Source organism: Petromyzon marinus, chromosome 25 (assembly GCF_048934315.1).
Source record: "Petromyzon marinus isolate PM22_M1 ecotype Great Lakes invasive population chromosome 25, UKy_Petmar_22M1.pri1.0, whole genome shotgun sequence".
Taxonomy (NCBI): domain Eukaryota; kingdom Metazoa; phylum Chordata; class Hyperoartia; order Petromyzontiformes; family Petromyzontidae; genus Petromyzon; species Petromyzon marinus.
This window is the reverse complement of record NC_133691.1, coordinates 13570384-13591763: the sequence shown is the minus strand read 5'-3', so window position 1 is coordinate 13591763 and position 21380 is coordinate 13570384. Positions and strand designations below refer to the sequence as shown.

General features: G+C 48.9%; 1 protein-coding gene across 24 annotated transcripts in view; it reads right to left on the bottom strand.

Annotated features, from left to right (window-relative positions):
- LOC116945813 (uncharacterized) overlaps positions 1-21380 on the bottom strand; it is a 173552-nt gene that overhangs the window by 76292 nt on the left and 75880 nt on the right. For 7 of the 24 annotated variants that reach the window (XM_076069786.1, XM_076069783.1, XM_076069785.1 and 4 more), the window contains 8 exons: positions 21231-21377; positions 19449-19529; positions 15878-15941; positions 10626-10706; positions 9956-10040; positions 8760-8914; positions 6709-6888; positions 77-188 (listed from right to left, as the gene is read on the bottom strand). In XM_076069786.1, the coding sequence (XP_075925901.1) occupies positions 19515-19529; positions 21231-21377 (162 nt within the window). In that variant the 3' untranslated portion in view covers positions 77-188; positions 6709-6888; positions 8760-8914; ... (2 more) ...; positions 15878-15941; positions 19449-19514. Of the gene's footprint in view, positions 1-76; positions 189-6708; positions 6889-8759; positions 8915-9955; positions 10041-10625; positions 11474-15877; positions 15942-19448; positions 19530-21230; positions 21378-21380 lie in introns of those variants that run through there. The other 17 variants (XM_076069767.1, XM_032960364.2, XM_076069764.1 and 14 more) reach the window with 9 other exon arrangements.

Below are 21380 nucleotides of genomic sequence, written 5' to 3'. Positions count from 1 at the left end.
GGCAGCTGAAGAAATTCAACTTGCCAAAGACAATGATGGTGCAATTCTATACAGCAATCATTGAATTCATCCTCACCTCCATAACCGTCTGGTATGCTGCTGCCACTGCCAAGGACAAGAGCAGACTGCAGCGTATCATCCACACTCCTGAGAAGGTGATTGCCTGCAATCTACCAACCCTCGAGGACCTGCACACCACGAGGACCATGAGGCGAGCGAGGAAGATTGTGGCCGATTCCTCCCACCCTGGACACTCTCTGTTTCAGCTACTCCCCTCCGACAGAAGGCTGCGGTCCATCAGAACCAAAACCTCACGCCATAAAGACAGTTTCTTCCCATCCGCTGCTGGCCTCTTAAACAAGGCTTACACTGACTTTAACATTTTATCTACAAAATGACACCTTGCCAATATTAACTAAGTTCCCTATTTGTATTTTTTTATTTTTAGATTGTATCTTATAGCTATTTTATATTCGATATTCATTCAATTTTATATACTTTAGCTCCCTTGGTGTTAGACTCTGAACCCTTATTATAGTAAGACTTGTTCACCACTTATTTAAGATTTTAGATTCCTATATGTTAAACGTATGCACCATCCTGCCAAAGTAAATTCCGTGTCTGTGTGAACTTTCATGGCGAATAAAACCCTTTCTGATTCTGATTATTGCCAACATCACAGTAATTTTCATCCTGATCATCACCATCGGCATTGTCATCATTATCAAACATTATTACCATCATAGTCATCATCATCATTATTCTCATCATCAGTTTTCCTGATGACATTATCAGGAGAACTGCTGCAACAGCCGCTATTCACCAACAAGAGGCGGTGAGGCTACCACACCGCTCGCGCCCGACCTTCACCACTGCGCATGCCTCAAGGCTACGTGGAGTAGCGGAGGCTCGACAGCAGGAGGTCACGGGAGGGAACGAGGGGTTATGAGTTATTATGACAACCGCTGCCATCACAACCAATTAGGAAGTGTTAACTAACCCAGCAAGGCCATTACCTCTGGCAATACCAGCAGTGATGAATAAATCCGGTAACATTTACTCTCGTCGCACGGCTCGTGCGGGAAGTTGCTGGGAACAGCACCGTTGCCATCTCGAACGAAGAGCGCACTATTAATTAAGGGGGTAGAGAGAACCGCCCTCCACTCGCTGTGAGAGCCGGAGAGCCATTGCCAGGGCCGCCAACCCATGATGCCCTTACAGTAATTAAACAATTACACAACTGTGCCTCTCATGTCTAAAAATAGTTGCAACAAAGTGCGTAATGAAACAATATTAAATCGTTATGGCCATAATTTTTGTACATTCTCAGGCGGACGATTCATGGCACCCTTACGGTCCCAGCGGACTCTAAAACGCCGCGCAGTTTGTTGCAGTTGAGCATCTTCAGTCGAGCGCACTACATTGTCGATCCTTGACGTTGCCTGTGCCACCTGAGTAGAGCAAAGGACAATCGTCGGCAGTGCCAACGCACAGATGGGTGGCTGTGGGGCCCGTCAGCTCTTCAGTGTAGAAGCGGGCTGATGGCCCAGGAGGGCAGCATTGTATCGAGAGAAACCCTGCCGGCACTGCTGCGATCACGAGTTCTAATCTAGATTAAATGTGGTTCTCAAGCATAGCCAGGTGACTCCGCCCATCATTCCTCCGGGGGTCAATAAAATGAGTACCACTACGTGGGAAATTCAACCACAGGAATCTGGAATTTCCACCGCTGGCTCAGGGCTGTAAATGGACGAGCACCAATGCCTCGATACCTAGGAGCAAGAAATCTCTTTGACTTTTGCTTCGCACCCAATTAACAGTGTCAGTGTGGTCAGCAATGACTGCACATGTATAACCATTTGGTCAACCCATCGCTGGATGAGGGCCTCCACGAGCCGCATGGGTCATGGCGGTTGTTTGACCGTACTCCGCTGTGGGTTGGTCAAGGCGGGGAGCAGACGTTGAGGACATGGTACGAGTCCAACAACGGATTTTGCTGCACTACCTGCTGCTGATAACAAGTCACGTAGGTATAAAATAAAATAAATCACGTTTCGGGCGCAACACAAGCGTCCGTCATCAGGTGTGACGGCATGGTCTGCTGCTGAGGCAGACTGTTTTAAAAGGTTTGAAATGGGTGTAGCCCAAGGGTCCTAAAGAAGTGGCCGGGGCTAGTGATGTTAATGTGAGAAATTAGCATGTAACTGTAAGATAGGAAAGTGGCTTCCTAGACGAGGACGCTGAAGTGGCTATGTTAATGTGAGAGATTATCATGATGTTAATGTGAGAAATTAGCATGTAACTGAAGAAAAGGAGGGTGAGCATGAAAGATCTAGGAGAGAGGCATAGAGAGAGAGAGAGACAGAGTCGGAAATAACAGCTGACATAGGCAGGTAGGATGGAAACATCATAGTCAGTTAAGACTTTACCTGGTTAATAACGTCCTTCCAATGATTGCTCAGCTTGAACCCATCCTCTCGGTTGAAGTTGTGTCTGTGTTTATATATCTGGATGGCTTCATGAACAAATCTCTGAAGGTAGCCGGTAGGTTTGCAGAGTACCTCCGTCTTGGAAAAATAAATTTCGTGTGAGCCCACAACGTTAAAACAATGATCGGCAATGGCAGAGGTATTGGTCCTACCGTGTTTCAGATCTGCCTTGTGTTCGCGAACGCGGTCCGAGACATGTCGTTTCGTTTCCCCAATGTAATTGCTGCCGCAACCACAGCTCAGTTTGTAGACACCAGGGTAATGCATGTCAGGAATCACATCCTTTACAGATGGGATTAAATCACGGATTTTGTGTACTGTGTTGAAACGAACCTGGATCTTGTGTTTAAGATTTTGGAAATCTTTTTGGTAACCCCTGCTATGTATGGTAAAGTGATGGTTTTGGTTGGAGCCTCAGGTTGTCTCCGCATGGCTGGGGAGACAGCTTTGCGGATTGTACGGTCCGAGTATCTGCTCATCCTGAGGGCTTGGTGTACGTGCTCCAACTCACTGGCTAGGTGGTGCTGGTCGGAGATGCAATGTGCCCTATGGTGTAGTGTTTTGATGAGGGAATTCTTCTGGGCTGGATGGTGGTGGGAGTCAGCTTTAGATAGGCATCCGTGTGGGTGGCTTTCCTGTAGACCGAATGTACCAATGAGACATCAGGTCTCTTCTCGATCAATACATCCACGAATGGTAGCTTGCCATCCTTTTCCACTTCCATGGTGAATTTGATAGACGAGTGTATGGAATTGATGTGGTTGAGAAATTGGTTCAGTGCTGGCAGGCCATGTGGCCAGATGACGAACATGTCATCAACATATCTCTTCCACAAGGAAGGGCGTAGGGTGGATGTCTGGATGGCATCTGTCTCAAATTCTCCATGAAAACATTCGCTACCACTGGCGATAAGGGAGAAACCATTGGGGTGCCCTCATTTTGTATGTAGAATGTACCATTCCAGGTGAAGTATGTGTTGGTAAGACAGTGCCTTATCAAAGTTGGCACATCTGGATTCAGTCCTTGTTGGACTAAGTCTTCAATGATTGCAATGGTGTCAAGTACAGGTACATTGGTGAACAGAGAGACTACATCGAAACTGATAAGCAAATCATCCGGAGACAGTGAGATGTCCTTGATTAGAGAAACCAAGTAAGCTGAGTTAAGTACAGCTGAGGTGTACTTGCCCGTGAAAGGAAGCAGGGTCTCAAGACAGAAATCGGGCCAGTTTGTAGGTGGGTGAGTTAATGGTGGAGACGAAAGGACGGAGCGGGGTACCTACTATGTGGATTTTTGGAAGGCCATAAAATCTGGTTGGTCTAGCAGCCGAAGCTTTTAGGGAGCTCTGCTTGGTCTGATCGATTAGAGAAGTCGATTTAGTGATGATATTGTTGGTTTTTGTAGCTAGGCAAGTTGGTGGGATCTCTGTTGATTTTAGTATAGCTGCCATCATTAAGTAGGTCCTGAATCTTGTTGTAAGTGGTTTTATCCATCACAGTGGCATTGCCCTTGTCGGCTGAGAGGATGACAATGTCATCTCTGTTTTTTTTTTACTTTGACAGTTAAAAATGCTCGTCCTTGCTGATGTTGGTAATGGGTTTCTTAGCGTGATGTGTCCCAAGCCTTTGAGGGCTACGTCGACCTGGGCGATTATATAATCCACTGGGATATGTTTAGGAGAGACTGCGAAATTCAACCCTTTAGCTAGTACCGATTTTAGGCTGTCAGAAATTGGGATGTTACTCTGATTGATGGCAATCTTGTTAACATCTAACTTTTTAACGTGTAGATCTGGCTTCATTTTTTACAGGAGGTTGAATTTAGCAATTAAGTTAACTTTACATTTGGTTGACATATGTCAGCTGTTATTTCCGACTCTCTGTCTCTCTATGCCTCTTTCTTAGATCTCTCATGCTCACCCTCCTTTTCGACAGTTACATGCTACTTTCTCACATTAACATCATGCTAATCTCTCATATTAACATAGCCACTTCCGTGTCCTCGTCTAGGAGGCCGCTTTCCTATCTTACAGTTACTTGCTAATTTCTCACATTAACATCACTAGCCCCGGCCACTTCTTTAGGACCCTTGGGCTACACCCATTTCAAACCTTTTAAAACAGTCTGCCTCAGCAGCAGACCATGCTTTCCCACCTGATGACGGACGCTTGTGTTGCGCCCGAAACGTCGTGATTTATTTTTATTTCATTTTATACCTACGTGCGTGACTTACCGAAAGAACCAAAGAGTTTGAGAATTATATTAATTGTGATCGACATGTGACGAGTATTCTCTGCAGCACATACAAAGGTGTCTCAAGTATTTTGTTTAACCGGGTGAGAGTTCAGGTTACCAGGATTATCTCATTTGCAACAGTGGCCTGGGACAATTAGTCTGCCAGTAGGGGGCGATGATTGATGTGTATAATCCCAACTAAGCACACGTATCCCTCAATTTACTAAAGTTCCGTTGACAAAATTTCGCGTGAACACAATTACGAAATTCTGGACACTTTTCGATTCATGACATTGAATTTTCCACGTGAACGAAATTTCACGACAGCACGTGCCATGAGATCATCAAACAAGAAGCACCCGGGAAACCTGCGTCATCCATTCACAATAGCGTCACGGTACCTCTACAGTGCAACAATAACGCCTCCACATCACCTTTCGAGTCATTTCAACATGCAGATTTAGTGATTTCCTGAAATGGTTAATCATTTTTGTTTTAAATTAATCATTATTCAATCGTTTTAATATTTATGTTCTTTATCATTATTATTGTATAGTGAAAAGTGATATAGGTGGTGTATATTTTTAGGTTGGGGTAGAGTTGGGATGCCTTTGCGAAATGCATCCCTAATTTTTGTTGTATTAAATTGACGGGATAAGCCGTTCCCATTGAGTAAATGTCGTTTTCCGTGTGTTTTTTGAAGATCGCATCCCTTTTAGTAAATCGAGGGATACCGACTGGTCTTGCAATTTGCAATGCAATTTTCGAATTTGGCAAAAGTATATCGGGATGCCGGTACACATTGACCTACTCTTGCGAATGATGCCCGAGGATCTTTAACATCCACTGTGAAGCAAACGGCTCTTAAAACTATCACGGTTATTACACCCGCAGCAATAACCAGGGCGGCCGCTGGATTCGAACCACGAACCCCTGCAACGAGAGGCGAATGCGCAACCGCTGCTCATCGTGATGCGAGTACTGAATGGAAATCTCTCCATCTCATAATAAGATGCCGGCAGACAAACTAAATTATATGTTTTATGCAGCAGTAAGAAAGCAAGAAGTGGCGTGCACGGGCACGGTTAAAATGTGTTTCATTTTACAACTAAGTCGTCGCTGTCTGCCCCGCAGTCACAAAAAAAGAAAATCCATTCAATATGTTAATATTTCACTTTTGGAAATTGCTATGGAGAAATCATTATCACCACACTTAGTTCGTGGCAAAACTGAATATTATAAAAAAAAACACTATCTCTGATAATCTCAACCAGTATCTCAGAATTAAAACGTATAACAAATTCAACGAATGTGTTTAATGTTCAACCCTCTACTGCCACCTCTGTTAAACCGTTCTCTCTGCCACAGCCCAAAGGGCACTGGGGTTTAATAACTCACGAGTCCACAAGTCACAGAATCAAACAAACGGTTTGGTGACACTGCATTGGCAGTGGTGCACAAGGACAATCAACAACAAAACTCAACACATCTTTTAATAATTCCACAGCCTTAAATGGAAAAAGCAAAATGTAAATATGCAAAGTTTTGAGCGATGGTCCTTTTTCGTCGCACAAAGAGAGGCCAGAGAGATGGAGTGAATGATAGTTGAGCCGCAGATCTCCATAGCTCAAGATTTAGAACTGCTTTTTGTGTATGTTTAACACATTGGCTTTTGGCGACCAATATTATCCATAATATTATCCATAATAAATGTTGCGTGTTTACTCTCCAACACACCGGTGTACTGAACTAGGAACTAAATGGCATGCTTTGTTTATGTGACAACCTTACTAATTGGCTGTCGGGTGGTGGCTGGTTTAAGGACGCATGTATATTTAAGCAATCTAATACAAATAAAACCCCTAGATTTTTGTGTTTGGTTTGTTGTCCTTCATAAGGAACAAAAGAAGTCCGACATATATACACAGTCATGATCCCCCAGCCCTTCCAATAGCCTCTCTCCCTGCCACATCACCAAACTTCACCTGGTTTGAAGCTCCTGGCTGTTGGTTCGCATGGCCAAGGTCTCCCCCATCTCCGGCTGGGTGAGCCAACTCTCGGCCTCCTCCACCGAGATGCACACCACACACAGGCCATGTCGGGGAGCGGGGTGGAGGAGTTCAGGGGTGGTGAAGGTAGAGAGCAAGGGGAGGGGGAAGCTTCTCCTGAGGGCCCAATACGAAATTCATATTACTTCTCCATCGAAATCACAAATTGACGCAGAGCCGTCCATTCTGTACGATAATTTCACGTGAAGTTGTATTTTATGTGTACAGTAACACCCCGATTTAGGTCTCCCCCTTTTATGTCGTTTCGCAAATACGTCATTACTCTATTAACACCACGACATGATTCGCATCACCTCAACCCACACTCACGTCTCTAACAGCATCGTCCGTCTTTTCTCATATCCATCGCCTCTCATCCACCCTATAAATTGCGTTGATTTACATCATTTCGATATTCCTCGTTGTATCTTTCAGGAACGTATTCCCGACATAAACCGGAGTATCACTCTATCCTGTCTGATTACGTATCGGTCAATTAGCACCCAAAATCTATTTGGATGTTCCAACAACTTAATTTTACTGTGGGATAGATTTTTAAAGTAATTTTGCCTGCACTGACATTTGTTAGTGGACGATTTCAAAATGTAATATTTATTATGTTTTTTGTGCAAATGAGACTCTACCCTCGTCTCTTGAGTTCTCAGCTGGTTAAACAAAATCAACTTGAAGCTTGAAATCCCGTTGGTGGGCCACACCTTGACACACAAACACACACACCTCATACTCTTTGGTTCTATTGGGTAAAGTCACGTAGGTGAAAATAAAATAACAAAAAATCACGACGTTTCGGCCACAACACAAGCGACCTTCATCAGCTGAAGGGACGAGACTGTCTGGAGGACAACACTCCAGCGCTGTCCTCCAGACAGTCTCGTCCCTTCACCTGATGAAGGCCGCTTGTGTTGTGGCCGAAACGTCGTGATTTTTTGTCATTTTATTTTCACCTACGTGACTTTACCCAATAGAACCAAAGAGTATGGATCCTAGCAGTCACGAAAGCTTCAAATCTAGAATTACACACACCTCAGTCCCTTTCTGTCATTGCAAGAGGCCCTCTGCAGTGACAGGGGTGAGTGATTGCTCTAAAATGATCACCAATTGAATTTAATGTGTAGGAAACAAATCAATGAATAAATTAGTAGGAAAAATGAAACAGAGCTTCTGTAAGTGAACCCCTGGAATACACATAAAAGACGGGAATAAGCTGGAAAGGTGGCCGGGTGGCTCAAAGGTTAGAGCGCTGACATCGACTCCAGGCAGCTGCCCGTGATTACACTGGGTTGTCAAGTGTAGTGAGTAAATGCGAGCCACGGTGGTGAGATGTTGACTACCCCGCCTAGTTTACAGGAGGTCACGGATTCGATCCCGACCCTGACGCCTGTATATTTGGAGTTTGAATGTTCTCCCTGCGGTTGCGTGGATATTTCTCTGGTTCCTCCGGTTTTTCCCTCCGCATTAAGAATCGTGCGTTTAGAGTATTTGGCTGCTATAAATTACCACGTGATAAGCCACTTCGTTGAGCTATCATTTGTGGCCAAGGTTGCTTCTGAAAAATAGATATATATAGCTCAGTGGGCCTTACCTGGTAAAATAAAAATAGTAAATAGTTTCAATGGTCTCAGGTTGGTCACCAATGACTGCAAAAAACTCATCACGTAAATATTTTGCTCTGCACTTCAATTTCAAAAGCTCTGAGCATTTAAAATATCGGTTAGACTCTCACATGACAAACAGGGGCAGGGCGGGTGAGAAAGTGCTGGCCCCTACTATGTGGACCAGAGGCCACTTGAAGGGATCTCAGTGGTAGCTCTGTGACATTTGCTACCGTGGGCCGTCCTCTAATAACGCTCGGCGAGAGTTGCGAAAGGTTGTTCTCTGCCTTGTGGCCGTGACGCCGATAGCACAATCAGGATAAACTTGGGAAATGTAAAAAGCAAAATGAAAGCTAGGAAAATCTTGTGACCCACCTGCTGGCTGCACTGCTGGTGCAGGGCCCGAGTCTCCAGCAGCTCGGTGGCCAGTGGTTCCACGCCTACCCTCTGCTTCTCCACCTCCTCCTCCCTGCTCTTGAACGTCGTTCTGTAGCAATGTTATGATTTGCTGCCCTTCCGCTCCAGAGGTTCTATGAATTAAAAAAAATCAATGTTATTTTGCATTGGGAAGCGTGTAGGATCTCTAATGGCGCAAGGGGTCATGTGAACCAGTCACATTAATTATAGTTCATGTGGTTTACAGCCCCATGTTAAGCCTCTTCGGGATGAAGATGTCCCCACGCCGTGTCCGTCGTAGGGGCTGTTTGACCATACTTCACCATGCTGATTAGAGAGTTAGTGAAGGGGGTGCCCAGAAACGGTTAAAAAACCACTTGCCACAAGTTCATATCGAGTGTGCTAACCACTGTGCCACTGCTTCACCCCGTAATGCGTACCAATGGAACCCAAACAGTTTTAACGTGCACAATTTAGAGCATGCACTGTGAGTGCGTTGGAACTGATTTTAATCGATCAATCAATCCGCCAACATTGAACAACACACAGACTTCACCCGCAAGCATGCTTTTTTTCGGCGAACCATACATTGTTTCATCCCAAAGAAGTTTCAGGCGATAAACCCAGCAGAAGCCACTCGCGGCTCTGGCTTTGCTCGAGCTGCTTGCGTGGCTGGCAATGGTGAGCGGCAGCAAAGGCGGCCTCCTCCAGAGAGTTTCTCATTTACTTTCGCACCGTACGCCGGTAATGGCCACTCATAAAATTGTTCAGCTTTGGTCGACAAAGCAGCAGGAAAAAGTCTCCAAAATAACGAAGCGTACACAATTAACGGTATGCCGACGTGCTGTGCACAGTCGCACTCACGCGCGCAGTCCACTCCGCGGTCAAGCAAAATTCTTTCGCTGGGTGGTGAGTTCCGAGCATGTACGCGTCGGCCCGCATCACGAGCAAACCACACGAACTCGTGCGTCTGCACACGCCTGTATGTGCCGGACAGACACCAGCACTGGTACGTGTGCCACACGCACTACGACGAGCGTGATGTCCGCTCGCGAAGAGTGATGGTGCCGTGCGCGGGTCGCGCAGAGAGGCACGAGGCTCGGCGTGACGGCGGGTGTAACACTCGCGGGGATGAACGGCGGCACGCGTGCATGCGGGTGCACGCCGGTGCCCACCTCGGTCTGCGGCATGTCCCACTTCTCCTGCAGGCCGGGCAGCTCTCGCTGCAGACGTTGGGACGCGTTCTTCGGGGCGCTGCAGCTGTTTGCGCACGGCGGCCGGGCAGAAGAACGACGCGGCACGCAACCCTTAATTTCCTTAGCATTGATTTTTTTCCCAGACAATTTCGTTTTTTGAACGCAAATGAACGCCACCGACGACTTAACACGAACGTTTTCAAAAGGTCGAATGCTTTAGAACAATTTCTCCAGCGCTTGTTGGTGAAGTGAAAGTTCATATCTCTACAGTAGAAGAAAAAAACGTATGATGACATTAACTCGGGCTAAGCTGTGCAGATCGGATTCATTCCCCTAATAAGGGACTCACTAACGCCGCAACTATTGATTTAAGCGTAAATTTTACCGAACGTTTCGAGACGTTATAATAAAACCGAGCTGTTTGATTAGATTTACACATTAGCAGGCCCATCATGAGAGCTTTGTTGGAGATTCACATCCATTTTGCGGTAATTATAATCAACTGGAACGTGCGGCGCTAATAACCGCGTTCCACGTGGACGCGTACAATGTCGACGCTGGCACGAACAGTTGAAGCGCAATGCTTAAATGTAGCGATGTGGCAACACAAGCGGTGGCGAGAATGGAGGTGAGGGTTGTGGGTACTCACCTCCGCCTTGAGCAGCAAATCGCCGCTCTGGCTGCCGCTCAGCCAGCCGGCCTGTCCCACCAAGGAGGGGAGAGCGCCGGTCTGAAGTGAACGGGACGAGAAAAATAAGATGAAAGAATCCATGAGAGAATTCCGGAGGAGCGTTCGTGAATATGCCGTCGTCGATTTTTTTTCCCCCCGCTAAGTGCGCCGAAGACAAAGAGCGCTTATTCCGCAAATGTGCGCAAAGTCGTCAATAGTGTCGCACAATCCATCTCATAACGGAGGAGGAGAAAAAAATCACCGCCTTGTTTTTCGGCGACTCTCAATTTCTTACAACCCACGTCTGGCCGTCCCTTATTAGTGATTCAACGTTAATGACAAAAAAATTAGCGAGAGCAACAAGCCAAATAAAAAATATGTAGCACGGGGAAAAACACCGCGGTTGGAGAGACACACGGAGAATGTGGGCAGCACGGACGCCCTGCTCCTGCAAATATGGCCGCCCCTGCAGACCGCTCTCTGCACAGGCTGCGGCTGCTGCTGCGGGCTCCAGAAAGTCAATACCGGCCGAACGATCCGCCTCATTCAAATCGACACGCCGGGCCCCGCGCACACATGCACGCCGCCGCCGCACCTGCTCGCCGGCACGCGCCCGCAAAACTCAAGAGGAAACTAAAATGTAGGCCAGGACCGCTGCTCTACCAGTCGGGCCCTGCTTCCCCGAATTGCACTTTTTTTTGCGGTTAATTTACTCCGGAAAATGTATTTTGCTTAAATTTTAAGAGATGGAGGCAGGGTTAACTTTTTTACACGTTGTTAAACGTATTACAATTCTCAACTTGGTCTTCGTTTTTTTTACACAGCAGAAACATGAAATACTTTTGCTTGAAACACCGTTACAGGCCCCTCCTGGCAGCTTGGCATTATGACCGCGCTGCAGTGGTGTGGGTGCCACACTGACGCCGCAGCCAGAATTTGAAAAGCCACACCGAGCAGCCAGGTTTCTGGCTCGGGCCCAGACGGTAGCGCCCGGTTTGGAAGGGGTTATGCACAGAGAGAGGCGATCAATCCCATCAATTCTGCTAATCGACTGCAAGGCCTCGACACTGGTCAATAGGCAGGGCCCGCCCGGCTGGGAATTAATGCAAGAAGGATGAACTCTCCGGCAGCGATCGCGTCTGCTGGCAATAACAGCGAGCCATTCGTCTCGCGCTAAAAGCCTCTCTTCCGACTGCAGGTTCATCGCACACATGCAACCCGCTTTATTTTTTAGCAATTTAACACTTCAACAAGGGTTCCCAAGGCCAAACTTCACATCTCTGCGTGGTAAAAATACAGTCTGGATCGTGAACACTGCGAGGCTATTTCCCCCCGCAGAAAAAGGAGGGCTTTGCTTGTAACAACCACTGCCTTCTGTACGTGGCGAGCAGTCCGCCTTCACTCGATACACGGAACAGGTAAATATAACAACCAGTGTTTCTGCTTGCGGCTCCTGGAAACAACACCGCCGCATCCCTGTCCTGTAAGCTCACCTACATCGCAAATCTGTAAAAAAAAATGTGTAAAAAAATTAATAACAGGCAGGACACGCTGGAGTGGAAGGATGCAAGGCATCATTTTCCCAATTGTGTCGAACGTGGGTCAAGGATTATGTCAGCTTCTTTCTTTTAAAAGCTTTTAACGTCGCACGTATTTGAAGGAGGATGGGCTCCCTCAGCACCATCAGCCAAGCGCGGGGAGGCTGCTCGTCACGGCCGCCATTTTCTAACTCTGAGATGTTGAGGCGGCGGCGGCCGCATTTCTCCTCCGCGTTCTGATTAAATTACGCGGCACGGCTCCACATCGGTCACAGCTACCGAGCCACATCGAGCCACGCGGCCTCGCACATGGCTCGGGACAGAGCCGCTTGCCGCACTCCGTCATGCCGCCTCCTGCTCGTTCCTCCTCACTAATACCGGCGGCACACCAAACTGGGGCGTCTCGCATTGCAAAAGACAAAAAATACATATCAAAGGGAAAGGTGATGGCTACAGCATACAGCCCTGCTTTTTTAATAATCTTAGATTTTTTTACACGTAGCATTGTGGTGGGCATTGTTATTTTTTTTCATTTCCAACAGAGAAGAAAAACCCCTACAGAAAGGCAATGGAATTTACGGAGATTAAATGCACGTATAGTTAAGAGAAAATTACCCCCAAGACATTGAATACAAAGGGTGAGAATGCTATATATAAATATATAAATCACTGAGCGTACACCAGAGAAAAAGAGGAGGGGAAAAATGGTGAGAGACGGACAGATGAACGCTGGGACAGAGCGAGCAAACGCTTTTGAGAGAGATGAGCCCGACTTTTTTTTTCTCCCGGCTGAATTAACGCGGCCGCTATGACAGGCAATCAGTTTGATGGCTGCAATTTCTGCCGCTGAAATCTCGCCGTGACCTTTCCCGGCGAATCCCTGGGCTGGCTGCAGATATAATGGCTGTCTGGGGGTAATTTCGGCTCGGCTGGCAGACAAACGACCCGTGCGTGACGCAGCCGCTCCCGCATTGCAGCAAGCCTGAGTTAATGCTGGCCATGCAGCTCTATAGCCTTACTTAAATCTGCCGCAGCAGAGATGGGGCATTTATTGTTGAGTCTGTCAGCGTGTGCGCCGTAATTTACACCCGGCCATTCCACGCTGAACACTATTTTCAGTTAGAATATATATATCTACACACACATGCACGCGCGTGCAAACAAGCAAGCGCATGCAACATTGAATTATTGTTATTGTTATTAGAAATATTTTAAGCTGATGATATTAAACAAAAAAAACACACACAAATTGGAATTGTGAATGCTTTGGTGGCGCATGCCAATGCTGCGTCAATGCCATTTGCGGGTATTAACGCCTGTTATCTACGTTCAAAAGGAAATCATCTCCCTGGCAGGTCTCGAGCTCCATTTCAAATCCTCTGCAGATTCATAAAGGGCCATTAAAACATACACACCACCCGCATAATATCTCGTTAAAAGACCAACACGTTTTATGAGACGAACAGCAAATTTATGGAGCATAGCTAATATAAGCAACACAGTCGCTTACAGAGGCCACCCGCATAGTACACTCACCCGCTCACTCGCTCCGTCCTCAACCGGTCTAAAAAATTCAGACATGTTTCAAACAAGGCCCAATAAATGGGGGATGGAATGGAGTGGGGAGCTGAAGGGGAAGGGGGCGCCATTGGGTAGGTTGGTAGTGGGGGGCCCGGCTTTGGAATGGGGCTACAATTAGGCGGATCCGGTGTGCGAGACGTGGGAATGGTAGCCGGCGGAGATCTGAGTGTGGTGGATTCGGGGAGGAGGGCGGTTGGGGGGAAATATAGGGGAGCAGGGGTGCTGTCGGGGATAGAGGAGCAGGCGGAGGCGGGGGTGGGGGGGGGGGGGTCCGCAGCGGCGGTGGTGGAAGAAGCCGTGAACCTGGGCGCCTTCGGCCGCACTGCAGGGATGGCGGGCGGCTTCCTTCCAGCCCGATTAATATTCATCCGGCCTGCCGCTTTAGATGCAGCGCTCACTCACGGCAGCTGCTGTCGCTGGGTTTTTTTAATGTCGCCTATTTTTTCCCTGTTCGCATACACTGTACACGCAGGAAAGGTCTAGCGTTCTGTTACTGTTCCTTCTGCAGACGTGAACCTCTTTCTCTTCCTTGCGCCAGCCACCTCTTCACCTAATCGCCCTCATCTATTCTCTCCATCTCGCGTATCCTGCAAGCGGCCCGGCGAAGATGCGCCAATTACCCAAGCGAGAGCCGGCAGCGCACACATGGGAAGACAAAGGGGCATGATTTAGAGATCTCTATTTTTATTTTGGCACCGATCCACGATTGCCTGACGCTGTTCGTCGTTACGCAAGATAAAAGAAAAAAACGCTGGCATTTCAGTAAAAAAACCCACCGAAATATACATGGCGAACAGCGGCGCTCGCCGTGGCGCTAATCAAAACTGCGGTGCGCGCGCACGCGTGCGCCGTTATACACATTGCCTTTCTCATTTGCGGAGCGGCGTCCGTACAAAAATAAACAAGCGCCACACGTACCACGTTTGCACGTGAAGCACAAACAGGAATTGCATTTTTGTGACTTTCAAAATAGGGCAAGCTAAGCCAATCTTCGTGAAACGAGAGAGAGCCGTCACTCTGCCTCCACTTAACGAACCGCATCTTAGGAGGTGCTCCCAGCAGTAGCAGCAGTAGCAGTAGCAGCAGCAGCACGCGCGGGCAGAATTCGAGGGACCTGCAACTGCGTTTAAAGAGGCAAGGTTGCACTCCACAAACAAAAGAAGGACCCTACACCTCTACTCCATTCGATATTAAACACCCCCATCAAATTAATGACCTTAAGCACGTCAAAAAAATTAAGGGTCCGCTGTACTGGAGCCATCCTCACTCTCAATGTCCCGCTCCACAGAGGAATCTCATTCTGCACAATCACTGCCTTCTGAAACGACCTATTATGTATCTGCTTAATGCAGTGTCCTTTTTCAACCAGGTGAGAGCCAGTGAGATTTATTATTATCTCCTTTGCAGGCTGAATTGGGAAGCTATAGCTATTTCACATCAAGCAAGCTCATTGCTCGCGTGAGCAGTGAGTGTGAGCGTAGGGGTGGGGCTCCTCTCTGCTGATGGCCTTGAGCTAGTGGTGGAAATTCCACATTCCCATTACGGTGACCATAGGTAATCAATATTGACTCCCCATAGATCGGAACAATTTTTTTCACCCCAGAGCGATAGATGATGGGCTAAGTAGACCCCATGAGTGACTTAGGCATATTAAGGTAAGCATGAAATGAAATAGAACGGATGAAGATGCTTAGTTGATTTGTCGGATAAGTCCTGCCTGCAGTGAGTTAGAGTAAAATACGCTGTAAGTGTTGAGACCACAGTGGCCAGTGAAATCTGAGTCAGACCTGCCCACTGACCAGCATGGTTAGGTATGGTCAAACAACTCCCTGTCCGACGAGGCATGGGGAAGCCTTCATCCAGCGGTGGATTGACAAAAGGCTGCGCGACCACTCGCTGAAAAGCACCATCTCGAGCGCGGGGGGGGGGGGGGGGGGGGCGCTGGGAGAAAATGGTGGCGGGCGGTGCCCCCCCATCCACCTCGTAGAACCGTGAGCGCCGCCCAAGATAACGCTGAATAATAATCTTGGGCTCGCAGACGCACGACGGACCGCCGGACGGGACGGAGGATGGGTGGACGCAGGGTCAAATGACTCGAGCAGCGTGGCTCACCTCTTCCCGAGGACAATACATCGAAATCCCTCTCCGCGCGGCGTCCGCTGGCATCCACGTGCATCTAAATGTCAACCGCGGGAAACAAATCCGGAGCATAATTACTGCTTTTATAACACTCCTATATTATCTGGCGCTGGATGTGTGGGGTCGAGGGGTGGGTGGGTGGCGGGAGGTGGGGGTGGTGGGGGGGCATTGGGCAGCACCACACTCCACACTCTACACCTGTGTTTAGGTTGGGGGGGCACGACCGCCATGACGCCGGCGAGGCTGGCGCGACGTCACGGACGTCAGTAAGCGGTCACGTCTCCGTCGCGATTGTTGGCAACATTTTTGGGCCGAACAGAACCAAAGAAGTGAGCCCTCTGCGACGCGGTGCTCCACGAATGCTTCTGTTAACGGCCTGGGACACTTGTGTGGCCAGAGGTACTTTTTTATCTACTGCAGGCAAATGCCATACTTCATGCGTGGCAGCACCGTGCCGCCGGGGTCAGCGAGCCCAGCCCATGGGCTTTGTGTATCATTTCTGCTGTAAGTCACGGTTAATGCTCCCAAATATCCACAAATAATGCCAATATGAGGCCGACGCTCACTCAGTGGCATTTTCATTGTTTTGCAGGGAGCGCCCAAGAGCCGCCCCATCGCTGCTTTAGGGTTAATATTACAAAGAGTTCTAACCAAGGATGAGGATAATGAAGGAAAAATTACGGCCGAGGAGTTTTTTTTCTCCCAGTGCTTACCAACCGAGAAGTAAATTTCTGCACGCGGATATCCCAGACAAATGGGAGGTTGGGTTAAGTCAGCGGAGTTGGAGCAGAGCCCTTGGCTGGTGAGGGTGCGAGCCGGGCCCAACCGACACGTTATTAGGAGAAGTGACAAATGGGCGCCTCCTTCCGTGGGTCTCCCGAGAGCCAATTACAGCTCGCTTCGGATGGAGGGGCAATTAATCCTGTGCGCGCTTTCACAGGGCAGCATGGCTGACCTTCTACACCCGCGTGTGCGTGCGAATATATATATGAAATATACCGTTTCCTGACTACACGCAGACACGCGCACGTTTTACTGCATTCCGGTGGAATGCGCACGAAACTCGCACCACCACGCAGACACGCAGCACTGGTGAACGCGTAATTAGGGAATGAGCACGCAAAGTAGCCCACTCCGGAACCGGTAAACAAACCAACAAACGACCGCGCCACACAACGGACTGGTGCGCCGTGAACACGTTCGTGCATGCTTGCTTGATGTCGCGCCTGGTCAGGGCCGGGAAACAGCCACTTAAAACATTTGCGCCGGCTCGCGGAACTGACGGCAGACAGTGGCTAAAAGTGGCCACGCTAATCATTCACGGCACAAGCGCGTGGGGCGTCACATTGTCAGAACGGCAGGTTTTTGACAGCCCACGCGGCCGTTCACACATAAAGGTCAATTTCAAGGACCCACGGCCCGGCAGAACGAGAGGCCCTCACGAGATGATTAGTTTAAATCAAGCGGTCCGCCTAACCTCCGACTCGGAATGTGGGTGCGCCCACCACCCCGCGTCCCCTGTGCTCACTGCGAGCGTTTGCCCTTGCCTGCCTTAACCCCTACACCTACAATTCCCCAAATGCGGAGACGAAATGAAATTACGCCAAGGTGAGTGCTCGTCGCGACTCGCGGGGACATTATCATGCAAAAACGGGGCCTTCAATTTGTTTTCTACGACTGTCCAAAAGCCTTTTAGCGGCGGCGGCCATTAAGAAAATAACATCATTGCGAGGGCGAGGGGGTTAACAACCCCGCACAACCAACCTCTCGCCTCCCCAAGGCCAACCGCGCCCCCCACTCCGCTACTCCCACCCCCCGACTCCCGCCCACCACAAAGGCATCCGAGACCGTGTCCCAGTACTGTCAATTTTGCTCACTTCAAAACACTCCTACGCGCCGCTCACGCCGACCTGTCCTTTTAATGCAATTTCCAAAATGGCCATTCCTTACAGCTTCGGTTTGCACAATTTTACCGTTTTTAAGTGCGGCGCATCAAGCAGATGTTTGTAAATGCTATCTCGCGAGTACACGCGCCTCACATCTTCCCACCCCTCCTCCCGCCCGAGCCGCGTATTTATACATAACTTTGAAAGCGACGCATTCATGTGTAATGGCCTATTGTGGTGAAATAGAAAACAAATGATTGATGGAAAGAAGAGCGGAGCGAAATGGGATGACGGCAAGGGCGGGTGCGCGAGAGACACGGAGAGCGGGGAAAACATTGGTAAGGAAGGCAGGCTCGTAAACAGCGATGCATATTTCTCAAGAGATGAAGCGGCACGAGAAAAAAAAAACGAGCGTCTTTTTTCTCGAGGTTCGCTCGTTAAAATATTCATACAGCTTACGGAGAGTGAATGAGCAAGCACCAACACGATCGAGCAAGCGCACCGCCGAGACGGCACGGAGAAGATGGGAATTTTTCCGCCCTCTCCCCCTCGCCCGGCAAGTCCCTTGTTAAAATATTCATTTCTCTATAACAAGCCACAGCCGCGGCAGAAAATCAGAGTGCGGCTAATTCATTTCTGAGGCCGCGGCATAATGGTAAGAAACTTGTTGGAGGATGATAAATAATTTATCAAGCCAAAGAGGCCATCAGTCATTTTAATACGATTCAGAGGAAAAAAGCATTACGATGCGCAGCGCGGGGCGGGCGGTTACGCACGGCGCTCCGGCGTTTTTCAAACTGGTCAGCGCTGGAGAAATCACTCCACGGGAAAATAAATCAGGCCGCAGCAGCACGATGATGTATCGTCAGCCGGAATCCGCAGCCTCTACGGCAGCTACTGCCGCTGCCTGGATTTATATATTTTTTATTTAATTCTTGCCATCTTCTCGCTATTTTTACCGGTACAGTATTAATCAGCTTGCAAACCAAATTACTTCAGGCAACCCTGCCCCCGTTCCCCACACACCAGTGCTTGCTACTCAAGTACACACAAAAGAATGCATAATCACGGAGCGAATAGTGGTCAATAAGGGCTTCCCGCATATGCAATCTTGTACGCACATTTGCGTAAGCACATTCGTGTACACAGGCGAGAGTCATTGCATGGACACAATGCACTCAAAACACAGACTCCTGTGCGTGGATACAAACTCCAAACCATGCACCACATAATCTATCTACACGACACCACCACCCAACCAAGATGCCACTCATTATTTTATAATTTTGCACCGCGCTAAATTTTTATTCAAAGGCAATGGGGGTGGGTGGCATCAGCAATTTATCAGGTGCAATAATCAAATGGCTAACTGAATCTCTAACAGCTGCTCTTCATGGACCACATAAAGGAAATACACATGCCACACGCGCTCGCTCAGGCGGGGAGCAAGAGAAAGGCCAGGTATGCGGTGATGATAAGAAGACGCAGAATGGGAGGGAACCACTCCTGGTGGCACAGTACGGGCTGCGAGCAATGCGTCCCGGCAAGGTGCAGATATGGAATGGGAGGCACGCTCAGGGTGGCACAATGACATAGGAGGAGCGGGGTGGTGGAGGTGGCACGGCGAGGGCAGGGGTAGCGCTAAAGACGTTACTCACTGCGATGTGACTCGGCTGAGCAGAGCCTGGCGCTATCGGTCTCTGGTGAAGCTGACACGCTTGCTCTCACAAGCTCTGCAGCTGCGGGGGCGACAAAAGCGTCAGCGTCGTCATGACCGTCATCAGCAAAACGACAATATTTTCTGTATTGTGATAAATTTACAATAAACGCCGTCGAGGTTAGCGAATGGAAAAGACGATGTAAACATTTCACTCTGCCGAACAGCAAAGTTGCACTTCATGCGTTAAAAGTCGGCGATAATGTCAGCGTTCCAGAGCTGTGAAATGCGACGTTGTGCAAAATGCTTAAAAGAAATAAAATGGATGGAAGGTCACCTTACAGGTCGACGGTTTTGGGAAGTTATTTATTTTTGTCTCAAACTAATTGCTTTCTGCACAAAATCTCCCAGGAGCACCATTTCCCACACAACAAGGAGCAGGAAGGAGCAGGGCCAGGACCGCCTCCTGATGCCACACAGTCACGGCCGATCAAAATCACTCCCAAAAATTTATTGCGAGGGGCTTCTGCAGCCGTCCGCGGGACTCGCCTGTGATTGCACGCTGCCACCGGGCCCTGTGCTCCTGGGTCTCGGCTCTCATTTCTTCGCACAGTTTTCAAATATATGAATAATAAAAATGCATTTTCCCTGCAGCAGGCTCCAACACTGCAAATATCCTAACCTTATCAGTAATAACATCTATTTATAAATCACATGCCTTTGGCTGCAAAGAGATTTCGCTGGAGCTCACACATGAGCATTGGAATAAGGTCATGCCTCAGCCAGGATTGGCCAAAGCACTTTTGACAAATCTAATATCATAATGAGATTGGTTTGGAGGGAGGGGGAGTGGGTGGGTCGGCTTGCATAAGGGGGCAGCCTCCACGAGGTGATGTTGTCACAGGAGGTGGAGTGGGGGCCGGGGAGGGCGTTGCCAGGCTTCAGAAATCAACGCTCATGAAGCTATCTGTCGTGACACATCCCTGCCCACCACCCAAACCTATCCACCTACCCACACCTACCATTCCAAATTTTCCACAAACAACTCGGCGTCTGGAAGAATGCCTATGGTCAGGAGGCTCGCAGGTGCCAACAGAGGGCCCCCCCGTCTTCTAGGCGAATCATGTTCATCCCTCCATGTAGACAGGACACCCCATTTATGAAGTAATCGTGCAGGTGTTGTGAATGGATGTGAAGGATCCATATGATTCCCATTTGGAACCTCAAATTTTAAATCATGACAATAACAAATACAAAATCAAACCCTTTGGTCAATCGACTTCTCGATAAAGGCCTCTCAATGCCGTGTCAATCAGGGGGTTGTTTGGCCGTACTTCACTCCCACGTTTCACCACACCTCGCCGGTCAGTGTGGGTTGGTGCAGAGCACCTTCAACTCAAAAGTGGTGACCTGCTCAAACGAGGTGGTGTTCAACTCCTAATTACAGGCCTGAGCCAGTGGTGGAAATTTCAGATTCCAATGGTGGGAGTGAGTCTCTTCATGAGACAACCACTGTTGACTTCTCTACAACGCCAGAGGGATGATGGGGTGAGCCAACCTCCAACCAAGGATTTGAACTCGCACCCTTTCAATCGTGAGACGCTCGCTCTACCGCTGTGCCGCTACACGACCGCTCTTGCATCCACCCAACGTTCACATTTCCCCGTGGGAGCCTTCCCGGGCCGCCAGCTCCTGTCACGCGTACCAATGCGCGCGTCCCCCGGTGTTGCTGTGCGGAGCTGGTGGGGAGAGGGGGGGGAGAGGGGTGGGGTGGCGCACGCACCTGGGCCGCAAGCGCCGGAGTTCGTGCTCCGGCGAGGCTGCTCCCGGGCGTGGGCCGCACTGTCGGCCTGCTTGGCCGCCACCTCGCGGTACACAGCTCCATGATAGTGTCTTCCAGCGAGCGCGCCTTCTCGTCCCGGCTCTCTACCTG